Source organism: Emys orbicularis, chromosome 2 (assembly GCF_028017835.1).
Source record: "Emys orbicularis isolate rEmyOrb1 chromosome 2, rEmyOrb1.hap1, whole genome shotgun sequence".
In the NCBI taxonomy this organism is placed as follows: Eukaryota; Metazoa; Chordata; order Testudines; family Emydidae; genus Emys; species Emys orbicularis.
The window spans coordinates 297,623,673-297,648,752 of record NC_088684.1 but is presented as its reverse complement, the minus strand read 5'-3'; the positions used below and the strand labels follow the sequence as shown (position 1 = coordinate 297,648,752).

Below are 25,080 nucleotides of genomic sequence, written 5' to 3'. Positions count from 1 at the left end.
AAGCTGGTGAAGGAAATCCCAGAATTTCTCTTTGGGAATTCGAAAGCCACTGTGGAGCCAGCTGAGGCTGCCGATAGTGAAGCTGAGATGGGCTCTGAGAGGGCGTATGCTGATGGTAAGCGGGATACCGTACACAACCGCAGGGAGAAAGTCCGTGGTTCTATTTTGTTTACGAACCCTGAGCTTGGTTTTAAGGTGCAGTTTGAAAGCAGAGAACATAGTGGCTTTGTGGATACCTACGTGAGATCCTTTTGGGCACCAGGGATGGCAGGGGGGAAAGCAGAAAATTGCATGAGGGAAAACTGGACTAAAGGATGGTAAATCTGGCCTCGCTGGCAGAGCAGAGGAGGGGTCAGTGGGTCAGTAGCATAGAGGAGTTGTTAGGACAGATCTCCTGAGCCCGAGGCCAGAACCTTTTGCCCACCAGACCATCCATCCTCGCCATTAGTGGTTCCCGGATGCCCATCCAATGACAGTGGAGAGGTTTCTTTTTAACACTAGGTCTAAATATCCACTGTCAAAGATCCAGGTGGTTTTATAGGGTTAAAACGAACTCGCTCCTCAGCAACAGGCCCTGAGCTGATGCTGGCTTTGTCTGTCTAGTTAAACCAGAAGTAACTCCAGAGAATCCACCTCCCCTTGGCCTGGAGAACTGTTTAGTGGAAGTATCTGTCAATAGACCCCGTCATGCCGACACCCCGAGCAGCTGCGTGTCCACCAGCAGCACAGAAGGGACTCTGCTTAGGAGACTGTCTGCAGAAGGTGAGTCACAGAGGAGTCAGACTATGCTAGGTTCCAAAACTGCCTTGGCAGGCGGACACGTCCCAGAATAGTGCTGTAGGAGTGTGACACCCAGCTGTCCCGGGTGTGGGAGGTGGATCGGGGTGGGGGGGTCTTAGAATGATACAGATTTGGGCGGGACACAATCTGTTGGGTCCGATCTAGCTCACCCTGGGGCGCCAGATCTGAATGCCTCGTTCCACAGGCAGTTTTGTATAGACGGATCTGTATGTGCAGCCCAGTCTTGCTGGCAGGAGTGTGAAGAGAGAAAAGAGAAGTGTTGGGGGTTAGTGTAAGTTCCTGTAGATTTGACGGGGCTCAGAGACCGACTGCCCTACGCTGCCATGGCTACACATCTCCCGCTGATCGATTTCTTTTCTTACTATTAACACAGACGTGGCTCCAGAGAACAGCCCCCTCCAAGGTCTGCTGAACTGCCTGAAGGAAATTCCCATCCACAGACCCTGTCACCCCAACATGCAGAGCCCCAGCGCACAAGGAGACGTGGAACACAAGAGAGTGGGGGTGGAGGTGAAGAGCTTATGTGCTGCCGGTGAGTTAAAATGTGTTTATACCTCAATGCACGAAGAGACCGTATCTGGCTAGGCAGAGCAGAGAGCTCAAACACTCTGCTTCTGCCTGCGTGTGGTATAATCAGAGAATGAGCTGGGGCTGATTGACTGACACTGGTTTTACACTGATGTAATTTCAGTGGAGTGACTCCTGATTTATACAGTGTAAATTAATAGCATCAGGCCCCCAGGGTGCAAAACTACACAGCCCGAATTTGGGGCCCAGTTAAGCCCAGATTATTTGGGTGCCAGCTGGATAAGAGCCATTCGTTATTCGAGTGTCTGTGTCCATCCAACAGGGATGTCACTGCATTGGTCAGTATTCTTGCCACGCAGAGGAGAGGTACATGCGTGTACCAAAATCCGTGTTGCCGTGTTAACCTCCATATGGCCACGCTCCGTCCTCCTACACCGCATCCCCTTCCGCGCACTGGTCATTGGAGAGAGGTGTCTCAGAGGGGGAAGAAGCGCTGAGCCCATGTGATTTCTGTGATTGTGGATCTCCCTTGGTTTCAGGCATTCTAAAATCAAAATGAACCTAGTTTCTGGGTGGACGCTTGACAGTTGAAAGAAGCGTGTGTCCTGTCTACGGTCTAGCCGCTGATCCAGTCGGCTGTGTTGACCATGTTCAGGAGAGAAGGAACCGAGCCATTCGGCTGCAGGACTTGGACTGAAATTGAGTTTGTTTCTGTAGTTAAAACAGAAGTCACGACAGAGAGTTCCCCTATCCAGGGACTGACGGACCTCGCTGTAAAGAGGCCCAGTTATCCAAGCACCACAACCAGCAGCTCGTCTACCAGCAGCGCACAAGGGGATGTGGAAGACAGGAGGCTGGAGCTGGGGCTTTGGAGATGTTCTCATGAAGGTACGGTTCAGTAAGGCAGAGAATAGGGCCTGACGCGTCTCCCAGGAGAGTCCATGGAAAGATGCCTGTTGACCTCAGTGTCAGCGGGTTGACCCCTTCTCCTCAGAAGGAGGATGTGGTTTGCAAATGTCTAAGATTATAGGATTCGTGTGGGGTGGAGTTTTGGCAGCAGAGGGATGTGCCATTAGCCAAACTCTAGGTCTCGGTGATGGATTTGACCTAAAACCTCAGTGTGTTATCAGGACCTGGTCGCTCCGTTGCTGGGGCTTGCGAGCTGACAGAAGGGTCTGAAATTCTCAGAGATTTGGAGAGAAAGCGGAGGGACGCCTGGGGATCAGAGGACAGGACTGCATAACCCCATATGAACACAACTGATTCCTACACCAAATCAAATAGGTCCAGAGAAGCCCTTATTTCCTCCCCGATCAGGACCAACTCAGCCAGTGCACACACGAGAGGTAACACCGTGACCAGTCAGGCTGTCTGGGGAGAATCTCCGGAAAGGCCACTAGAAATATAAACAACTGTTGGGTTTTCAGGGTTACGTTCCATAAACCACTGATCAGCCCAGAGTCCCGTTTCCTACAGCCCTTGGGGTACCGTACTAACCCCTCCCACCCGTATGTTATCCTGATTGCTGGCTCTGAGCCCCCACCTCTGCCCTGCAGCTCTGATTGATCAGGGCTTCTCAGTTCAGTGTGAGGGGTTGAGTTAATAATGTGTTTATTTTATTATTCACACAGCGGGGACGGCAGAGAATAGCCCCCTCCAAGGCCTGCTAAACTGTCTGAAGGAAATAATTGTTCATAAGCCCCGTCAGCCCCACCCATCGCCCTGCAAATCGGCCCAGGGCAGCACGCGCGGAGACCCAGGGCAGAGGAGGCTGGAGAGCGAGGATGGGAGCTCGTCTGTAGAAGGTGAGTGTGTGTAAAATGATAGCATCCCCTTCGGAGTCAGGAACAGCTCTTTGAAGCCGGTGCGTGGCTGCCCCTCGCCTGACGCTCGCTGTAAGGGAGGGGCAGTTGGCGAGAGACGCAGGAGCGGGGTGACTGGCCCTCGCAGTGTGTCTAGCTGTGCCTGGTGCACGTTTCCCACGTTGCCTTGCACGTATCTGCACAACCTTGGAGAGGTGCCTCTCGTAGGGGAGCTGGCTCAAAAACTCCACTGTCCACATCCAGGGAACAAGAATGCTGAGCGCTTGCACCAAGAAGCAGTCGCATGAGCAGGTCTTGGCGGGCTTTGCAGGGGCGGGGAGGGTCGTTATCTCTGTCCCGGGCGAGTCATTGACAGAACTGGGGATAAAAACGAGGCTTCCCCTGCCCAGCCTGTGCTCAGTCTGCCAGACCCTCCGCTGGCTTTAGGAGGTTTGTAGATGGACTGAGCCAGCCCCACAGGTGTTGACCCGGACTTTGCTGTTCTGCATACAGTGAAAACAGAAGTAACCGCGGAGGATCCACAGGACCCCAGCTTGGAGAGCGGTCCATCAGCCAGGCCTGTGAGCAAAGCCAGCCCTCCTGCCAGGCCGTCCAGCTGCTCCCCCCCTAGCAAGGCGGAAGGAGAGGCCAGGGGTAGGAGCCTATTTGGCGAAGGTGAGCCATCGAAGTCACACCCCATCCCATGTACGTGCCTTGTGTGAGACTGCACCGGAGGGGGCGCGGGCCATATGCCGCTCTGTGCTTCAGACAGATGGCCGTGCCCCGGCCTGCCTTTCCTCCCCAGCCTTCCCACTGCTGATCGGCTCCGCCGTGATGACCGGGTGGTGGATGGCTCTGTGATCCTGGTGTCTGTCTCTCCTGTCAGCCATCCATCACTTCCAGCAGCCCGCCCCCGTCCAGGCCTCCTGGTCATCGTATTTATACCCGGAAAGTAGAGCCAATCCGCCCCTCAGGCCACACCACTGATGACTGATGTAAAGAATCCCCGGCCACATAGACAAATACGGGGTTAGTCCATCCTCCGGGGACCTGTCTGAGGGGAAATGCTTTACCGAGGTATCGGCCCCGAAGCGGGACGAGGCAGAGAGTCACATGGCTGCTGCCTGCGGAGGTCGGAGGAGTGGGGCAGCGAGTCTCTATCGTGCCCCATAGCGGAGGGACCCGCTGCGCAGCAGCCACCCAGCAGCTGAAGTTCTGACTTGTTCCTAGGAGCCGTTAAAAGGGAAGGAGCTGCGGAGAGCTCCCCCGCCCAGGGCCTGCTGAGCTGCTGGAGAGACGTGAGCAGCCCCTGTCGTCCCGCCCGGCCAGCCTGCAGCTCCCCCACCAGCAGCGCCCACCAGGGGGCGGAGCAGAGGGGGCTGGAGCCGGGGCCCTGGCGTGGTCCTTGGGAAGGTGAGACGGGGGTTTTGCTCCCAGACTGGGGAGGGAGACGTGCGCAGCAGACCTGAGGCCCCGCGGGTTTAAGAAGCAACAACCGGCCGCTTACCCCCAGGCTAGTCGTTGCTGAAAACGCTTGCAGAGCGTCAGGAGCTGACCGCTCCTCGAGCGGGTCCCCAGGGCCGGGGTATGGGCTCAGGCTGCGGTAGAGATGAGATTCACGGCGAGGGAGCAGAGGAACGGCCAGCGAGTCACCCGCTGCGAGCGGGACGGCCTGGTTCCCTGCTGAGAACCCAGCCAGACATTAGCAGACCAGGCGGCCACCAGGGCACGTGCTGGGGAGCGGTCGCCACGCCGCATTCACACGCCGGCACAGACCTAGGCGTTCCCTGTGCAAGGGGGTTTGCACTGATATAATTGCACCAATGTCGCTGGGCAGCGCTGGTGTAAAACAGGGCTTGCACCAGTGCATTTGAAATGAGGGTAAGCCACAATGGTGCACACCCCAGTACACACTGGTGCAAAGCATCTGTCACAGTTTAGCTCTGCCAGTGGAAATAAACCCCGTCTAGGCAGCGTCCTGCTAGCGTTGTAAAAGCTCTGCGTGTATTCCCAGCAAGCACCCCCAGCCCTGGCCTGTGTTACCAGAGCCGTGGCTAGTAACTCCGGCTGGCTGCTAGCCTCAGAAGCCAAATTCTCTCCCCAGCACAGGCTCATAAAGCAAAGGACTCTCAAAGCGCATCTCAGGTCAAGACGAGGAGGCTGGTGGGGCCTGCACAGCCCCCTGGGACTCTGCCCATGTGGGGATGGGGGATCTCGCTGAGGGAGTCCGGGGGGCTGGCTAGTGAGTGGTACAGCACGTCGGGGGTGACTGTGTTGGGGGCAGACACCGCCTGTCCTGCACCTGCAGGCCGTGCCCTCTCCATTGTCCGTTAAAGCAGAGGCGGCGCTGGAGGACTCCCCGCTGCGCGGCCTGGAGAACTGCCTGAAGGACATCGCTGTGACCAGCCCCCGTTGCTCCCGCCTGCCCGCCAGCCACGGCGCGCAGAGAGCCCTGGGGGAGAGGCCAGGGCGAGGAGCTGGGAGCCTGGCCGCCGAAGGTGAGAGCCGTAGTGCGTGGTGGGGGCGCCCCCGCTGGATACACCTCGGAGACAGGAAGGGTCAGCTCCTCTGCTCGGAAACAGGACAGTGTGGGGGGGGGGTTGGGGGTTCAGGTCCCTAAAATCTCTATTATTTGGGCACCAGACGCGTTCCGTACACAGGGCGTTGCTCCAGGCATTGGTCCGCCTGCTCTGCAGAGGAGGGACTATACTAGGGAACGTGCAAAAATCCGCATGTCCTTACCAGGACCTCCCTGGTTCCCTCCCCAGCCCTTTCCGTGCTGCCCGTCCCACAGGGATGCAAGGGGTGGTGAGGAGGGGCCTCGGAGTGCAGCTGATTCCTGGCATGTCCATTTCGAGTTGAATTCGCCGCTGGCCCAATCCCCGGGGTCTGATCGGAGGGTGTCTAGTTCTGGGAGCTGTGGAATGGGTTGGTGTGTTTATCATGCGCAGAAGGGCCGGGACGCCTCTTCCAGCCACAGCCACTGGGCTGTTATTCTGGGCATCATTCCTATCGTTAAAACAGAAGCAGCGACAGAGGATTCCCCCCTGCGTGGCCTGCTGAGCTGTGTGACGGACATGGCTGTACCCTCCCCCCAGCATCCCAGCCCGCCGACCTGCAGCGCCTCGACCAGCGGCGCCGAGCGGGAGCCGGAGCCGAGGGGAGTGGAGGCCGGGCTCTGGAACTCGTCCCCTGAAGGTAGGACAGTGCTCCAACCAGCGGTCCCAATTGAAGTCCGTGGGACTCTGCCACGGACTATATGGGACCAGGACTGGGCCCTAGAAAGGGGTGGGATGGGCCACAGTCCACTGTTCCTATCTGCGGCTCAGATAGCCGCTAACCCTGAGCTGGAGCGTGTCTCTCCATGTTTCTCAAGCAGAGGTGACTACAGGGACCAGCCCCCTCCACGACCTGGCGAACTGCCTGCAGGAAACACTTGTCAGTACATCCTGGGCTTCCCGAGTGCTGGCCTGCAACGCAGGAGCAGATGTGTCACCGAGGAGACCTGCGACGGGCGTGGTGCGGAGCTCGTGTGGAGACGGTGAGCCCAAGAACACACGCGCTGTCACACCGTGGGTCTTGTCGACGGCTGCCCGGCTTGCTGGAGGGTCCCAGCTGCCCACAGGCAAGCCCCTGTCACTGAGCGGTCTCTGCCTTACCCATCTCCGACCCTAGCACGGCACTTAAACATCCTTTTCGGTCACTCTTCCGTTACGATTCCATTTCTAAATGGTTTCAAAGGGTTAATAAATGATGAATGGATGTGACAAGCAGGAGAAAGCTGTGTTACAAGTGCTTACTGGCACGTCACTAGGAGATGCTATAGATGGTTATAAGCAGGCGTAGTAGAATTCAGGTTTTTTTTTATATTTTTGACAGATAATATTGATATTGAGTTTTAAGCATTTTTTCCCTATTTTTAGCCATTTAAATGTATCAGTTGCGCAAAACTGTGAGGCGGGGAGAGGGGTCAGACACTAGGGGGGTCAGACAATAAATATTTACTGACAGGAGACTGTGAGCTTCAAACGTGTAAAGCTTTATAGCCATTAAAACACAATCTGTCAACATCATGTGTCAAAATATACCCAGTAACTATCCTTACATTAAACCCTAAGTTCCCAAGCAGTATTCTTCCTACTTTGCCCATAAATCATAGGACTGGAAGGGACCTCAAGAGGTCATCTCGTCCAGTCCCCTGCACTCATGGCCAGACTACGTATGTATACATTTTGATGACTATTGATGGAAATAGTTTTTGTCGGTTTGCGTGTGTACGGTGAAATGCACGTTTGCTGACAAAAATCGAACCCTTCCAAGCTTAGTTATAAGCCATAGTCAGAAGCAATTTGTTGGGCTCTGTAACAATTGATTAACATGTGTCAATTGTTTATTAACCCTTTTATAAGCTATTTCTGCAGGGAACCTTACTGCAGAGTTTGACTCCTTTTCTCGCCTTGGTCGTGCTGTGATCAGCACTCTGTGCCTTCCACGAGGCTGTGAGTTTCTTTTTCCTCCTCGTCTCTCCTGTCTTTCCCTGAGTGTCTTGCACAGCTTTCCGTGCTGTCTGGTGTCTGTGCTCAGGTCGCTCCTCCTTTCCCTTCTCCATTCCTTTGCTACAGCTCCAGAGGGGTCTGGTGCCTCTTCTTTCAGCCACCTGGTTCCCCCCAGGCACTCTCTGATTCGCTTGGCGATGCCAGCGGTGTTGCATTCCTTGGCTCTGGTTTCTCTAAGGCTTTGAGTCGGTTTGGGGTCCTGGAGAGGAAGGATGGCATGGTGGGTAAGGCACTGGGGTGGAACCCAGGAGAGCTGGGTTCTGGCCCTGGCACAGGCTGTCTGTGTCCTGGGTCAAGTCACTTTGGGTCTCGTTTACACTGGTAAAAACAATGAGGAGTCCTTGTGGCACCTTAGAGACTAACACATTGATTTGGGCATAAGCTTTCGTGGGCTAGAACCCACTTCATCAGATGTATGAGGTAAATACAGGAGCAGATATAAATACATGAAAGGATGGGGGTTGCTTTACCAAGTGTTAGGTCAGTCTAACAAGAGAAATCAATTAACAGCAGGATACCACGGGAGGAAAAATAGCTTTGGAAGTGGTAAGAGAGTGGCCCATTACAGACAGTTGACAAGAAGGTGTGCACTGGTGTACATCAAGAGTATGTGGGCCAGATCCTTGGCACGGCTGAGGACCCTTTGCATCCCAGAGACTAGGTAACAAGCGTCATGTGTTCAGAATAGCAGGAAAGGGGTGAGTGAGACACTGGGGACCATTAGATAATCAGGCCCGACCTCCTGTATAACACGGACTGTTAACGTTACCCCTGCTCTCAGCCCGCCCTGCGCTGCCCCTACAGCTAGTCCCTGGGTTCGGAAGGGAGTACGTTTTTTTTCGAAAGCAGGACATGGGACGAGTGTCTGCCCAGGCCGAGCCGGTCTAAGGCTCAGTGGGTATTACAGGGCTCAGCGATATGGAGCTCCAGCTGATACTGGGCTTTGGATCTTTTCTTTAAACAGACATCAGCACGGAGACCTCGCCACTCCGAGGTCTGGAGAACTGCCTGAGGGACATCCCGGTAAATAAACCCCGCTACCCGCACATGCCAGCCAGCATCGCCTTGACCAGCCCCATGCAGAGAGACATGGGACAGAGGAGGCCAGGGGTCGGGACAAGGAGATCACTTGGAGAAGGTCAGGTGAAGTGTTTACACCATAACCCAGTGTCCCCACCATAAGGATCAGGTGGCAGGGAGGGTCAGCCGGGGCCAGAATAACACCCCATGGCGATCCTGTTCCAGTGCTAGCCGTACTCCTGTGCAGCCTGGCTCAGTTCCACGCAGTGAGCAGAGTTCACCCCTCGGCAGGGTCCCAGCACACGGCCTGGGCGCCACTTAACCCTGTGGGCTCCAGGGCTGAATTCCGCCAGACCTGCGCCCCTGAGCTGCTGCTGACGTTCACTGTGCGTCACACAAGTAGAAATAACTGGGGGAAGAGCTGGCGTTCCCGGCGTGCAGATTCTGATCTCGCGTACGTCTGTTTTGGCTTCTGGCTTCTCCCTGGGCGAATGAGAGCAGAAGCAGACCTTGGTTCTGAGTGGCGCGTGGTTCTGGTACACACTTTGCCTTATGTAGGCGTGGGGATGGCGTGTAACCTGTTATAAACACAACGGGGTGTGTGTGTTTTTTTTAACCCATTAAAAACAAACACAATGTGGGGTGGAAGCCAGGTGTCTACAGAGGATTCTCCCCTAAGCTTTTCCGAGAACTAGCTGTAGGTAAACCCGCTTCTTCCAGCCTGCTGCTCGTCCTGCAGCAATAGACATGAATCCAGACCGATTTGGTCTCTTCACAACAAAGGCTCCTATTTATCCCTGGTGTAACTCTGACCTGAGTGGAGTTCCTCCAGGGATGAGCCCAGCTTAATACCTCAAAGTCCCCGTGAGACACCTAGAACTCCTAGCCAGAGCCATTCCCAGCCTCTGCCTGGCCAGTCGCAGTAGGAGCGCGGAGGTGAATTGCACTGAACGCAGGCTCATTCAGCGATGGAGGGAACCCAGCCCAGAGCTGCAGGCCGTGCACTGACGCGGGCTTGGTGTTGTTTAAACAGACGTCAGTACAGAGAATTCACCGCTGCGAGGCCTGGAGAACTGCCTGAAGGACATTCCTGTGCCTAGCCGTAGTCAGTCCAATACCCCAGGCAGCCGCTCCTCTCTGAGCAGCTCACCGGCTCCACGGGGCAGACTGGAGACCGCGGGGTGGCCAGTGAAAACAGAAGGTAAATAGAGAGTTCAGTGTCCCTGGTTTAGCTTTGCGGAACCGAGCACGGCACGGACCTGAAAGGTAACATCTGACTGGGTCGCTCTTCGGTCTGTTTTACTAGCCCTGCAATCACATTGGGGGTGGGGGGGGCAGGCTAGTTTTCATGGAAGCATTTCACGTCTTAAGGCAGGATTTTCAGACGGGGAAGCAGCCCCTTGTGGGATAGTCCAAGACCCACTGGAAGTGGAGCTCAGCCCGACTTTGGGGGGAAATGATAGGTTATGGGCGTATCGACAGCGCTGTATGTCAGCCGCCAGTGAAAACCTAATACCCTCGAATGAGTCGGTTCCTAAGTTCCCTGTAAGCCGCACGGCCGCCTATTTAGCACCCGCGGGCGCTCAAGGAAGGTTTGGTCCCTCTGATCTCTCCTTCTCTGGAATACTTTTTACTTTTCTCCCAGACTTTAAGATCTGCTCTTCTAGCCTCTCGCTGCCTTCGGTTTAGTTCTTAGGGCCCTTCAGGCCAGATAGCAGCTGGCGTACGTCGACGGAGCCCCAGTGACTCCTGCGGCTTTGTGCTGGGGATCTGGCCCTCGGCGCGCATGCAACACGTGGTTCCTGTCACACTTTTCTGGCGGCTTCTCCACGGATTTCCACTCCCCGAAGTCCCCCAGGCCCTGAGGTCCAGTGAGACGTGAGACGTGGCTCGCTGGGAAGCCCATCACTGCGGCTCCTTGCCGTGGCCCCGGCTGTGCTTGGGGCTCCTTTCGGGGCTCCGTATGGTAACACACTGCACTCCCGCTGGAGGGCCGGAAAGGCTGGGGGTTTCAGCGTGCCTGGCGGGGGCTGGGAGCTGCTAGCAGAGCCCGTTGGCGTCACAAGTGTCCGAGGCGGATGGAAGCAGGGCTGCAACTCCCAGCCTCCCGCTGACAGAGCCGTCCTACCTCTCGTTAAAGCAGGGGCCGTCTCCGAGGTCACGCCACCCCTCCAAGGCCTGGAGAACTGTCTGAAGGACATACCCGTGACCAGGCCCAGAGGCTCCAGTGCAACAACTAGTTACTCCTGCACCGGCAAAGTCCCGGGAGAGGTGGAGCAGAGGAGACCGGTGCCGAGGCCCTGGAGAGCATGCGCGGCAGGTGAGACAAGGAGCCGCGGGAGCTTGGCAGGGCAGTGTCCCGGGTGGGGCTGGGCAAGCAGCGGGGGCGCACGGGGGACGTGGGAGCTGCGTGGGACTCCTCGATGTGCCTCTGGGAAAGAATGGGACCAAGAAGGCGGGATTAAGATTTGACCCTTTTTTAAATTCTCCATAATCCCACTCTTTTTAAATCTAAAAATGTTTTGGTCGCCGGGTCCTGAAATCCCCCAGGTGCCCATGACACGTCCCAGCCGGCCCTGATGCTGGGGGTTTGTATGGTTAAACCAGCAGCAAGTGCGGAGAGCTCCACCCTCTACGGACTGATGAACTGCTTGAAGGAAATACCCGCCGGCCGGCCGCGCTATGCCAGCATCCCGTCTAGCTACTCCTCCAGCAGCAGTGCCGACGGGGAGAGGGACCCGTGGGGCGCTGGGCCAGGGACGTGGAGGTGGGGCACTGAAGGTGAGCCAGGGGCTTTGTGGTGTCCTGTGAGCTCCGTGAGCTCTCCCCGGCCTCACACAAAGCAGCGGGAGTTACCGTGCCAGCCAGTTCTTACAACTGCTGTGCTGGGGACGGGGTTATGTGTCCTGGCAGGTTACCTGGGGGCATTGGGGGGTGATGGGGGGCAGTAACCCTGGGCTGAGGGGGGAACTGTGGGGTGAGGGGACCAGTGGGCTGAGGAGCGATGGTGGTTGGGGGGACCGTGGGCCGAGGAGCCCTGGTGAGCGTGGGGGACCGCTGACAGCAGCTGCTCTGGGGCCCAAGCTCTGTGCTGATCCTGTTTTGTCTAAACAGAACTGAGCCCCGAGAACTCCCCTCTCCGAGGCCTGGAGAAGTGCCTGCAGGAGATCTCGGTGCCCAGGCCCCAGACCCCCAGCGCCCCAGCCCCAGCCGCTGTGGTGGGCAGCCGGCAAGGAGACACAGCGCAGAGGAGGCCAGAGACGGGGCATTGGGACTGGCACGGTGCAGGTAAGAGGAGGATCGGGTTCACGATGTGAAAGGAGGGGCTGTGCCCCTTCCTGCTGCCCTGCTCTCTCCCAAGGCCCCTTGCTTGTCTGGTGTGAGAGACCCCAGTGCTGGGGTGTACAGAAGGGGAAGCTCCGGAGTGCGGACGGGACGGGACAGTCAGTGAATAGGACACATGGAGGGAGGGGGATGGTGGAGTTTTCCTTCCCCCTGTGTCTGCCCCCCAGAGTCAGGGTAAACCGAGTCGCTGGACAGAACTGTGAATGAGGGGGAAGACCGAAGCGATGGAGCCTCCGTTGGAGGTGGAAGGAACCGGACACTGAGCTGATCCTGGCTTTGCCGAAGTCACCACAGAGCGCTCCCCGCGCCACGGCCTGCAGCGCTGTCTGATGGGCCTAGCGGTGAAAGGCTCCGTCGCTCCATCAGGCCTGCCAGTAACAGCCCTGCGCGGGGGTAGCACAGCGGAGCCCTGAGGCGGGGTTTGGAGATCACAGGCGGAAAGTCAGGCCAAGGTGTCCAGCCGCGGCAGTGGCCTGGGTTAGCAATCTGAACGTCGCCGGGTGGGGCTCGGAGGCAAACAGGGGAGATCGTTTGGGTACGAGTCCTGCTGGGCCAGAACAACGGTCCCTACGCGAACCACCTAGCTTGAACGGGACGATCTTACTGCAGGCATCTGGCAGATCCAAGACAGCCCTGGGCTGTGACTCGGTGTCCAGGGTTTCCACGCGACGGTCCCATGGCTGTGATTGCTAGCGGGTGCTGAGGAACCTCCAGGACAGACGAGAACCAAAACCAGCACAGCAGCAAATGACCTGTCAGAAATACGCGCTTAGCCGCGCTTCAGAGACCAGGCGAATCCACGGGGACCCGCCGCAGAGAGGCCATTCCCCAGGGCCTGTCTCGGAACTGGCTCATGCTAGCGACCCCAGGGCACGCTCTGTAACGCCGTGGTGTCTGGAACGAACAGCACCTGGCAAGAGTCTGACGCTGGCTCTGTCTGTGTTTGTTGTAGCTACAGTCAGCGCCCGTGTCCAGGGCCCAGGGCGCTGTCTGAAGGCTCTACCTGGAACCAGACCCAGCCACGCCAGCCGCTCGTCTCCCCACAGCACAGCGGGATGCAGCAGCCCAGAGGCTGGGATTTCGAGATTTCAGGCTGAAGGTGAACAGTGGGATTTTAAACTGCATTCATTTGAACCGGGCTGGTTCCCGGCTCCCTCTCCGGGCAGGGGAACTGCAAACCCTTAGGCCCGGCTGGTTTTCCAGGGCTCGAGGGAAGGACTGACCTGGCCTCATGCCTACACCCTTGTCTGGTTTCTCTGCTGCAGATAAAAGGCAAGCGGAAAACCTCCCAGGCCTGGAGGATTATTTGGAGGAAGTAGCTGCGCCCAGATCCCGTCCTGCCCAGTCCCCTCCCAGCAGCGCTCGGGGAGAGGCAGAGCGGCAGGAATGGGATGTGCACACGAGGAGTTCCGGTAGCAGAGGTAAGCAGAGAACTTGGATGTTACGGCTCTGTCTAGATCAGGTACTTCTCTGGCCCCCAGCACCGTAGTGCCTGGATGCCTCCCAGTCTGTGAATGCATTTACCCCCCTGCACCGCTGTGGGCAGGGCAGGGATGAGATCCCCACGGTAGGGATAGGAACTGGTCACACAGAGTCTATGGCTGAACCGGGGCACAAAGTCTAATGCCCTAGCCACGGGACCACCCGGCCTCTACTTGTCCTGCCTCTGGCTCTCCCACATGATGCAGGATCTTTGCTGGTGAAATCCAGCCCCACAGCAGCCCAGCTGGGGGGAGCAACCCAGTTCCCATTGGCTGCAGTCGGAGCTGCCCCCACCGAATGGGAAGCGTTCAGTGATCAGCCCTGCTCACAAACCCTGGCGCTTGGGAAGTCGCTCTCAGCCCCTGGGAGCCTCCTCCCCGGGCGGCCATCTGCCTGCCAGCCCGTCGTGCCAGGCGCTTCTCCTCGCCCAGCTTGGGGCCTCCATGGCATTTGCCCTCCAGGGGGCTGGCCGACTGGTCTCCCATCTCCAGCGGGCATAGGAAGGGGTCTGCCAAAGCGGAACCAGGCAGGAGAATCGAACCTGCTGCCACGGGTCTGAGAGGCAGGAATGGTCACGGCGTCCGTGAGCGGCTGACCTGGCTTTCTAGCAAAGGGCCTTGAGAGGCTTTTCAGGTTGCTTAGAGCAGAGGGACTGGCAGTCGGTGACCCACACAGCTGTCGGAAGGAGACTCCTGTGACCAGCCTGTCACGCCAGCAGGACAGGAGTTAGGGGGCTGAGGAGAAGGGGGACAGGTGCTGGGAGATCCCCGAAGGGGTCATAGGGTAACCCAAGGTCCCGTTTAGGTACCAGCTCAAGGTACAAAAGTCTAGTGCAGACCAGCCTCAGGAGGGGCGGAGCGTCTGCCTCTTGCATGGAAGGCAGCGGGAGAGGCAGGTCCTCAGCCCCGAGACTGGGGCGTCATCTGCAAGCTGGTGCCGTTCATTCTGGGGTAACCAGGGAATCTAAACCCCCAAGGACAGGGCGAGTAAGGTACCAGCGTGTAGCCCCTAGAGCCGCTCCTGTGTATCCGTGCACCGCACTCAGCAGAAAGCACCGCTTGCCGCTTAGATTATAACGAGCGTGCTTCTGCATGGCAACGCCCACGCCTCCCCCCTCTCCCGGGACGGTGGAACAGCACATCAGAATGGCCATACTGGGTCAGACCAAAGGTCCATCTAGCCCCATTATCCTATCTACTGACAGTGGCCAATGCCAGGTGCCCCAGAGGGAATGAACAGAACAGGGACTCATCAAGTGATCCATCCCCTGTCGCCCATTCTCAGCTTCTGGCAAACAGAGGCTAGGGACACCATCCCTGCCCATCCCAGCTAATAGCCATTGATGGACCTATCCTCCATGAACGTATCTAGTGCAGAACAGCTCGGGCAGAGCATAGGCAATGGACGTGGGACCTGGGCCACAACCCGGCTCGGGCTTGATGTTGTTGAGGGGCCAAGAGAGCTGCCCTATGGCTCGGGGCCAGGAGTGGGCAGCAGACTTGGATATTTCTGTGTCGGCAGAAGTGGCGGCGGGGAGCTCGCCCCGCCCCAGGCTGAACTGTGTGAAAGAGATCACTGCCGACAGAGCAACGCCTTCCTCGCCGCCTGCCCGCGCTGTGCAGGGAGACGTGACGCAGCACAGAGCAGAGAACACGGGGAGGAAGCTGTCCGGGGAAGGTGAGCAATGGAGTTCATGGCTTTAACACCTCTAGGCTGCAGCACTGCAAGGCCTGGCTGGTCCAGGGGTCTGAGAAGCCTGAGAATAAGCCCGGGGCACGTGGCTTGCCGGGGGCTGGTTTCCTTCCCTGAAATCGAGGTTCTGCGGGTGCTCGAATGCACATGCGGCGTGGTCTGGATTGGGGCTTGGTCTGCAGGCCGGGCCCAAGGCTTGTCGGCTCAGCGGAGACACTCCTAGACTCGTAGGACCAGGCGGTTGCCTCGTCCAACCCCCTGCACTGTTGTCAGATGTGTCACTCGGCGAGGGAGAAAAACCACATCTGCCACCACAGCAGATTCTAGACACCCAGGGCTTTGGTTGTACCTCTCGGCTGGGGACATACGGGAGAGGAAAGTGTTCCCATGAGACAAGGGGGCTAGTGAGGGAGGAGGCCAGAGGATGTGCAGCCCCACTGGGAGGAGGCTGGGGAGCACGCAGTCACATGGGGGGGGCTCGGGGGGAGGCTGGGGTGCAGCCCCATTGACTCCGCTCTGGCCCTGGCCCTCGGGGTGCGTGGGCTATGAATGTACCTACGGGGTCCCTGCCTCTGTAAAATCAGTGTGTGTCCAAGCGAGTGTATGAGTGGGTTGAGGATTCCATCCCGAGTGGGGATCGGGAACCCCCGGCAGGGCCGGCTCTAGGTTTTTTGCCACCCCAAGCAAAACATTTTTGGCTGCCCCCCACCCCTGCCCTGGGGTCTCCTCCCCACCCCACCGCACCCTCTGCCGCCCCAGCCCTGGGCTCTCCCCCCCCCACCCCACCTGCACCCCCTGCCGCCCCAGCCCTGGGCTCTCCCCCCCACCTCACCCGCACTCCCTGCCGCCCCAACCCTGGGCTCTCCCCTCCCACCCCACCCGCACCCCCTGCCGCCCCAGCCCTGGGCTCTCCCCCCCCACCCCGCACCCCCTGCCGCCCCAGCCCTGGGCTCTCTCCCCCCACCCCACCGGCACCCCCTGCCGCCCCAGCCCTGGGCTCTCCCCACCCCACCCCACCGGCACCCCCTGCCGCCCCAGCCCTGGGCTCTCCCCCCCCACCCCACCCGCACCCCCTGCCGCCCCAGCGCTGGGCTTCCCCCCACCAGTGCCGACTCTGCCCGCTCCCCCCTCGCCTCCAGCCAGTCCAGCGCTGGCAGGGTCAGGGTGAGCAGCGGGGCTCCTGGGCTGCACCTCAGCCCAGGGTCCCTCCAGCCGGGGCTCCCGCCTCCAGGACCGGCCGGGACCGGGGAGGACAGAGCCGGGGGACCGCCCCGGCAGGGGGCTGAGGAGCCGGGGCAGGGTAGCCCCAGAGGGAGCGGAGCCCTGGAGAGTGGGACGCGGGCCCCGCACGGCAGCGCCCCGCCCTCTATGGCCCCGCTGCTGCTGCTGCTCCTGGCCGCCCTGCCGCAGTCCCTGGGCGGCTCTGGCCACTTCACCCAGCCCTGGCTGCGGCGCTGGGGGGCGGCTGCCCTGCGGCACCTGCAGGCGGCTCTGTGTGCCCCACGGGGTGGCCCCCAGCCCGAGTGTCCTGCGCTCGGAGCCCGCCCGGCCAAAAGGTGCGGGCGCTGCTCCCCGACGCGAACCGCAGCGGCCCCAGGGCGCCCCCGGTGCAGGCCGCGCTGCTCCTGCCAGGGCCGGCTCTAGGCTTTTGCCACCCAAGTGCCAAAAAAAAAAAAAAAAAGAGGCTGGCTGGAATACCGCCCCTGAAAATGTGCCGCCCCAAGCACTGCTTGGTTTGCTGGTGCCGGGAGCCGGCCCTGACCCCCGGTCAGTTTCCATGGCGATAGTGGAGGGGGGCCTGTCCTGTAGCTGACATGGATTTCTTGGTTTAAAACAGACAGTACGGCCGAGACTGCCCATCTCCCAGGCCTGGAGACTTGCTGGAGCGCAGTGCCTGTGAGCCAATGTACCTGTGCCAGCACCCCCCTCGGCATGTCCTCCAGCAGCAGGCCCCGCAGGGCCGGGGGGGAGAGGGGTCCACAGCCAGGGCTTTGCAGGCTGCACGGAGAAGGTGAGCCAGCCAGCGGGCATGTGATCTGCAGTGCAGAGGCCAATCAGCGAACCCGCGGAGATTCTGGCTGTGGGACTGCGTGGTACAGAGAGTCCCATGCTGCCGGCTTGCCATGTGTATGAGACTTACAGACAGGAGCGCTCCATTGACAGGTCCCCTGGCCCGCCCAGCACTGACAGCTCTGCCCAGCGTTGTCCCGCTTAGCCTCTTGGATTTCACGCGGCAAATGTTCATGTACCGAGGAAAACGGGACCTTCGGGAGGGCGTTCCTGGGAACTGACAAATGCGGCATTATTATCGATGATTATTATTAATGATCCGTATTACCCTAGGGCCTGGGACCCCCACTCACAGACCAGGCCCCCGTTGTGCCAGGCGCTGGACAGACACAGAGCAAAGAGGGTCCCTGCCCAGAGCCGGTAACCTAAGCTCCTTTGGCCAGATAACACCATTTCCCCTGCAGTGAGATCCCCCACCCCCGCCCCGAAGGAAGGACAAGCATTTCCCCTAGGGGAAAACCAGCTATCTGAGCAGCCAGGAGCCTTTTCCTCCAGTCCAAACTGCCTTTGTGTTGTGGAAAGCAGCAGAGAAACTCCGTCCTCAGCTCCATAGTCCATGGGCACGATGGGAGCTGGGGGGGTGAGGACCCCAAGGTTTAAGACGAACGATTCCTGCCAGTGCCCCATCCTCCTGGAGAACGTGGGATACCTGCCTTTCCGGGCTGGGAGCCCAGCTTCCGGGGGGACTAACGGCCCATAGAGTAGGTCACCGCTCCTCCGTCCTGCTGTCCTGAGCTTGCTACTCTCCTGTGTTCAGCGACTCCGAGAAACTAGAGCCAGAGAAGACCCACTAGATCTCTGCCTCCCGAGCGGTGCAGGGCTGTTCCCGGGGGCTGTTCCCCTCCAGACACTCCAGTGACGAGGGCCCTAGATGTGCCAATAGATGAATGGGTTCCTTTAGGACCAAGGCTCCAGCAGGTCTGTAGCACTCGGCGGAGGGTGGGACCTGGCTTAAGCTGATGCAGGTTTTGTTTGTGTTGGTAAAATCAGAAGTGATGCCAGCTGACGCCCCTCGCTCTGGCCCCGCGACCTGCCCACAGGGAACCCATGGAAACGGGCCCGGTCGTTCCAACACGCCGAGCGGTACCTCACCTGCCCACAATGCGCTGGGCCACAGGCGTCCTAGGAGACCCAGGACAGGGATTAAGAGACCATACACGGAAGGTACCTTGATTGCCATGCGCCTTCCGACTAGGTTCCTCGTTAGGCCCCCCAGTCTATTTTCAAAGGTACTGAGCACCCCCAGCAGGGTTAGTGGGTGCTGGAACCAGGCCTGCATTTAGGGGTCCGATCAGGTTCTTCCCTTCTGGGGCTGGGGGTCTCATTGGCTCTTGTAAGCCAAGCCGAGTTTGGTGTGGTCAGTCACTGGATGGGAGACCTCCAAGGAATTGTGACTGAACAGGTGGCGATCTGCCCACTGAGTCCATCCTGAGCCAACGCCCCAGCCCCACCTTTCACATCAGCTTTAAGGCCGAGGTGCCACATATCGGTGGGCGTTAAAATCGTGCACGAGTAGGGGTGTTAGCCTGGGACCTGGTCCAGTGCCAATTGGGTAATTACACTCGGTCCCACCGCACAATGGGATCTCCTGCCCTTAGCTCCCTGGCCTAAGCTGTTGGGTAGCGTGGCTGGAAGACAATCAGCTGCCCCCTTTCACTCCGGAGGCCGCTGCAGTGCGGTGGTGGGGGTGGGGATACCTGCCTAATACTGGGCTAGGGAATCGGCTCTAGAAGAGCGCTCTAGAAGTGGTGCTGACCGTTGCTTTCTGTTGCCGGGTCTGATATGTTTGTCCTCTGGACCGTAGCCAGGACAGACGCTGCCCGACCCCCGAGCACCGGCTCCTGCACTTCTAGTGAAGACGGTGGACAAAAGGCGGATGCTGCGTGGGAGGAATGTCCCAAGAGACCATGCCCCAGCGCAGCGCCGTCTCCCTGGGAGTGCTGCGGCTGGGAGAGTGGGACGCCCCGGGACCTCAGGGTGGAGAGGAGCGCGATCGAGGCCGTCCTCTCGGAGAAGATGGACCGGGTCTCCCAGGATTTCGCGGCCACGTGCAGGGACGTGTCGAGCATGCAGAGCCGCGTGGCCCAGCTGGAGCGGGACTCGAGGGGCTGGGCTCTCGAGCTGGCAGTCCTCCAGAAAGGCAACAAGCGCCTGAGCGAGACCGTGCGGCGGCTGGAGAGCCGCTGCCACGTGCTGGAGAACCGCGCCCGCCGCAACTGCCTGCGGCTGGCGGGCCTGCCGGAGGGGGCGGAAGGGGGAGACCCCGTCGCCTTCCTGCAGAGGACCCTGCCCACGGTGCTCAGCCTGCCGGCGGACTGGCCGCCCCTGGAGATCGAGAGCGCGCGCCGCGTGCACGGGGGGGCGCGCTGGGACCCTGCCACCCGGCCCCGGGCGCTGGTCTTCCGCCTGCTGCGCTTCTCCGACAAGCTGGCCATCATGCGAGCGGTCAGGAAACGCGCGGAGCCCCTGACCTGCGGCGGCGCCAGGGTCGCCCTCTTCCCGGACGTCTGCCCCAAGCTGCGCCGGAGGAGGGGGGCGCGGTACGCGGCTGTCAGGAGGCTGTGGCGGGTGGCGGAGCTCCGCTTGGGCGCTCCGCCCTCCACTTGTTACAATACAAGGGCTCACCCCCCTTTGAGTCACAGGGTCCGTCTCCACTCTGCCCCGGAGACCACAGTGCCCCCTGGGTCCGGCCTGGAGCTCTCCGGATTCCCTGACTGTAGCTAAGTGCCAGCACTTGGCTGTGTGATTCCAGCGTGTCCATGATTTCCCCGCCGCGGTGTGCACCTGCTCTGCTCAGCTCACAGGCCGGGGGGCTCCGGGAACTGCCGAGTGCTAGAGACTCGGCCGTTATCGGGGCCGGCATGCCGGGAAGCCCTTGTATTGTAACAAGTGAGATAGCATCAGAGCCGCGTGTTCGCGAGCTGCTCAGGGAGCCGATCGGGTGCTAGGCAGTCTGCGGGGGGGGGGCTCTGGGCGGGGGTCTGGGCTAGGGTCAGGCACTCAGATTTGCTTTGCTCCCCCTGACAATTGCTCCTGGCCAGCTGGGGAGAAATTTACAGTTCCCCTTTTTTCCCCGGTCCGTCGCCACTGCTCAAGCCGGTGTCTTTTCTGTCCAGCTTTTAACCAGCCCCCGACCCCGGGTGAGTCGCGCACGCTGCTACGTCTCGGCAGCAGCTTCCCAGGGAAGAGCCTTCAGGTGCCCGGCCTGTGCATGCAGGGGCAGAAACCTCCCTGGTGCATCTTACTCACAGGGCTGTTGTCAGAGTACAGGCACCGCCGCGGGCTCCCAGCTCCCCGTCGGCACTGCCCTCGCCCAGGGGGAGCTGAGGATAAAGGCTGTCATGGGCTTCCTGGGCTGGTCCTTTCCCCTGTTTTTTTATCTACTTCCACTGGCTGGATCCACTGCCCACAGACTTACGCTTATTCCCCATCACTTCGGCTCTCCGGTTTGCTGCCCAGCTCCCTACTCTGCTCTGCAACTCCCCAGGCATCTCCCGGCACTCTGGAGAGTTTCTGGTTTTTCGGCACAGGGAGAAGCTGCCAGATTTGGAGCCCTCTGCACCTGAACACGTCCCACCCCCCACGTGCGTGAGCCCGGAACAGGTCCCACCCCCCACGTGCATGAGCCCTGCCTTGGAGGGACCATCTCTGAGCGCAGAGGGAAGTTCATTCTCAGTGGCCTCCTTCCTCCCGACCCGGCCGAGACGACAAACAAAGGGACCGAAGGCTCGATCCTGCCAGGTGCTGAGCACTCCGGCCCCGCTGCAGCTAGGCATGTTAGCTTGTGCTTAGCTTTAAGGACTGGGTAACCCCTGTGAAGTCGGTGCTTTCCTGGATCGCGGTCTGAGCGCTCAGCGCCGCAGGATTGAGCCCTAAATGGGGCTGGGTGATGATTCCACCCACCCACTCTGTGCCCAGCTGCACCCACCAGCCACCTGCGCGCGAGCGGAGCTGGACTTGAACTGGAGACCTGCAGCGAAAGGCTCCTGCGCCCTGAGCTCACACTGATCTCACCTCAATAGGCCCCGCAATGCCGATCTCCCAGCAGAGAGTTTCTTTATCAAATGTATTCCCAGGCTGGCCTGCGTGTAACGCACAGGTCTGAGCAGTGAGGCTGAATACAGACTGGAGCTAGGCCGGACTACGGTAGAGGAGGTGCCGTGTATCGGGGCAGGCAGCCCTGGGAGTGGTTGCCTGGATGATCCCAGCATTTTAAGAGTTAATCAGTCCAATGAATCATCCTGTTTGCTGAACAGAAGTGACAGGTGCCTCCCTGGATACGTATTTATTAAGTTCCCTAAGCTGGCCCCATGTCTCAGCCAAAATTTACTCGAGCTGGAATTTCTTCGTCTTCAAGACGCCCTCTGCCTATTCCCACTGGGCAGCTCAAAGACCTCTGGTTACAGGTGAGTCACCTACACCTGCCGCTTGAGTTCGCCCCCACCCCCAGCTCTGCCAGTGTATTGCACCGGGGCCTGCTTTTCTGGGTTGGGCGGTGCCTGCTCTGCAGAGCAGGAGAGCGCTAACCCTGCTGGCTCCCCCGTCGGTCTCAACTTTGCTCTAACTTAGTGGCCCTATTCAGTAGCCATGGGGCACTGGGGGCCTGATTCTGACCTCTTACCAGCGATAGCGGGAGCGGAGCCGGGCTGGAAGCGGGAGTGACGCCGCCGTCGGGAGCAGAGCCGGGCTGGAAGCGGGCGCTTCGTGGCCCGGGCTCCCTTCTGTTGACAGCATGGTGTTTGAAATCCTTTCCTGCTGCCAGGCTGGGCGGCACGTGGCTGTGCTGATTTCCCTGTGTTCTGTGCTCACGGTGCAGTTGGGCTGCATTAAAACACTGATTTGTAAAGCTGCTTGGCCCCCTGGCCTGGTGTTTGTTTGAGTTCCCTGCACCTGCGTTATGGGTGTAAGTCAGGCAGGCCACGGGCCAGAACCTGCTGTCTGGGTAAATCCGAGCCACTCCACGGCCTGCGGACTGGGGAGTTCCCCTTGTAGCCTAGAAGTTCAGGCATCCCCTGTATGAAACCCCCCTTCAGCCCCCGGAGAGAACGCAGGGCATTTGCTGGAGACTTGTGAGCAGGCATGAGGGATTATGGCCTGGGCTGGGGTCCTGAGTGTTATAAACCTGGAGCAAACCCCACCAGCCGATGGATTTCCGTCTGGGTGAGGCAGTGCGAAGTGCTGGAGAATCAATGCCCTGTGCACTAGCCAATCAGATTTGCTCGAATCACCGCCCAGAATTCCATTCATTTACATAAATCTAAATGGCAGGTGGCTTCTTAAGTGCGGGGCGTGAATGTTCCCTTCCCCCCATGTTCAGTCTGCAGTAGCAACTTTCATTCACTTTCCTCTCAAGGCACCAGTGTGTGAGGCTGGTCGTACCTGGCAGACGGCAGCTGTATAAGGAAGCCCTGGCCTCAGAGATAGAGCGGAGATAGAACCCAGGACTTCCCCCCCCCCCAAAACGCAGCCCTTACCGCTTGAGCTAAAGGAGGTGCTCTGTTCGGTATGAGCCGGCCCCTATCCTCCCTGGAGCAGCCACTAGAGGGAGACATAATCTCACATGCACACAGTTAAGGGGCGGTAGAGACCCAATGATGGACAGTGAGGGGAGGAGGGGAGTTGGTGGCTTGCTGGGTGTGGCTATGGGTGACACACGGCCAGACCACGTGTAATATAAATTAAGACCCAAAACCCAGCGTGAAGGAGCATGACTGGAAAGAGCCCAGCCCAGTGCCCTCTGTGTGCGGCGCACGGGGGCCAGAGTTGCCATGGGGACAGGTCTGCCCAGGGTGCCGTCCCTGGGGGGTCTCTCTCCCCTCAGCCCTGCCCTGTTTAAGTCTTAGGACACTGGCCGGGAACTGTGGTGTTAAAGCACCATGTGCTGGGAGTTTCCAGGGGCTGGGGAACCTGTAGGGGGCATGGTGGCTGGGTCTGGAGCTGGGAGAAGGTATGAGGGGGGACTCCGGGTCTAAGCCAGTTCCACGTCACCTGCGTCTCCTCACCCATGAACCCCACTCCTCCGTGGGATGCTTGGCCCACCTCCAGCCACTCCTAGTGCCACCCCGCCCCACACGGGGGAGTAACAGGGGAGGAGGCAGTGCAGGCATAGGGCATGGGCCTGCAGGCACAGAGCATCTGGGGATGGGGCCTGTGGGGCTCTAGAGAGCTGGGAGGGAGAGGGTGCTGAAGGGGGGGAAACTCTGCTCCCATCCACCCCTGGGAACTCAGACAGCAAGTGGCCTCCACCCTCGGGGCTGGGGGCTGCCCCACCAGCTCCTCTGCTCTGTGCACACAGCCCCTGGCGGCAGGGCGGTTGCAGCCGAGGCCTGGTGGTGGTTTGCTGCCCAGAGCACCGCGCCTCGGTGAAACACGGGAGCACCGCGGGTCCGTGCCAGCAAGAGCACGGCCCCAATCGCACCCAGCAGCAGCCGCGGGCGCCCCAGCCCCTGTCAAGCGGAAGTAAACCCGTTTCACGCTCCTCTCCCCCTCCGGGGCACGTGAAGGTAATAAGAGCTGACGGCGCCCCTGACATTTCCCGCTGGCCCCTGAGCCAGGCAGCTTCTTGGCTCCCACACCTCATCGCAGAAGAACCGCACACGCCCACAGGCTGGCCGTGCACTCGCCCCATCGCTCCCCAGTCCTCACCCGCTCTCGTCCCCCGTAGAACTGTCCCGGGTCCGTGGGGATCAGCGGCTGGCGCAGCTCTGAGACCCTGGCTCCGAGGGCAGAGAACGAGGCCTGGGTTGCTCCAGTAGTTGAGTTCTTGGACCGCCTCCCTCACCGTAACCGACTGAACGAGTGCCGGGTCCTGGCAGAGCCCCGGGTCTGAGCGCCTGCCACACGAGCGTTAAAGCTGGAGGACCGCTGCTTGGACACGCTGGCCAGAGGAGGGGAAATGCAGCCTCCCCTTGCGCGGTGACGTGCCCATGAATGTAGCAGTGGGTCCGTTCACCCCCCATCCCGGCTGCTGTGGGTTTGCAAGGTCATTATGTTGCTTCAAAAGCAAGTGAATGAGGAATAAAATGAGCCTGCGTGACAGGTGTGGGTTCCCTCTTGTGGCCATTTAAAGCCAAGGCCCCCTTGAGTGGGGGTTTCTGCAAACTGCACCGGTCAGACTCGGGGTGCACAGCCCCAGGCGTGTCTCTCCTGTGACCGGCAGGGCTGGGCAACGGGCAGCCTCCCTGCTCTCTACTGCAGGGTTTCCTCCAACTCAAAGGCCATCACAAAACACGCTCTGTATTCTTCCCCCTCTGCTTGGTGGTGCAGCTGAGGCCCTGACCTGCTCCGCTCATTAAAGCTCCTACGAGTCTGGGGGTTAACCCCCAGGGGCCTGACTCTGGTAAGTCGCTCTGCTTCCCTGAACTCCCCTGCACTTTCAGTTGGCTGTGCCATTCTTCCCTTCCTAGCCCACAAACATACCTGTGTGCCATGCTAAACAGCTGCTGCATCCCACCCAGAGGTGGCCGCATTTACTTGGTATGTGACTGATCCTGTTTATAGTCTGTGGCGGCTTACAGGCTCTTCATGGCTAAAAGGCCCTAGCCAGGCCCATGAGTCCTGATCTGCCCTCTAGTCTAGTCTACGTCTGGCCACTTTCTTCACTGTGGTATCTGCACCTTCCAGCGAGGGTACATTAAACGCAATGAGACTAACATCCGTCCCGTATTTGGTCTTTTAACTCTCCCAGAGGGAGAAGCATGTGCAGAGCCGTGTTTGGTTGTGCGAGGGGTTTTGGTGTTGATAGATGCGTGGGTGTTGTTAGAAAGGTGATAGCCAAGAAATGC

The 25,080-nt window shown here is 59.4% G+C and overlaps 2 protein-coding genes across 2 annotated transcripts in view; one reads left to right on the top strand and one right to left on the bottom strand.

Annotated features, from left to right (window-relative positions):
• Positions 1 to 25,080, bottom strand: part of LOC135873901 (zinc finger protein 420-like) — a 136,297-nt gene that overhangs the window by 69,418 nt on the left and 41,799 nt on the right. The window lies entirely within an intron of this gene.
• Positions 1,977 to 24,125, top strand: LOC135875088 (protein KRBA1-like). The gene is made up of 22 exons (XM_065400067.1): positions 1,977 to 2,217; positions 2,961 to 3,134; positions 3,645 to 3,806; positions 4,362 to 4,544; positions 5,471 to 5,629; positions 6,156 to 6,329; positions 6,511 to 6,756; positions 8,652 to 8,825; positions 9,741 to 9,908; positions 10,848 to 11,027; positions 11,258 to 11,488; positions 11,822 to 11,995; positions 13,005 to 13,151; positions 13,318 to 13,473; positions 15,056 to 15,211; positions 17,064 to 17,237; positions 17,570 to 17,656; positions 18,287 to 18,460; positions 19,101 to 20,012; positions 20,413 to 20,560; positions 23,592 to 23,799; positions 23,961 to 24,125. Exons 1-22 carry the CDS (start codon positions 1,977 to 1,979, stop codon positions 24,123 to 24,125), a joined length of 4,593 nt encoding a protein of 1,530 aa, XP_065256139.1.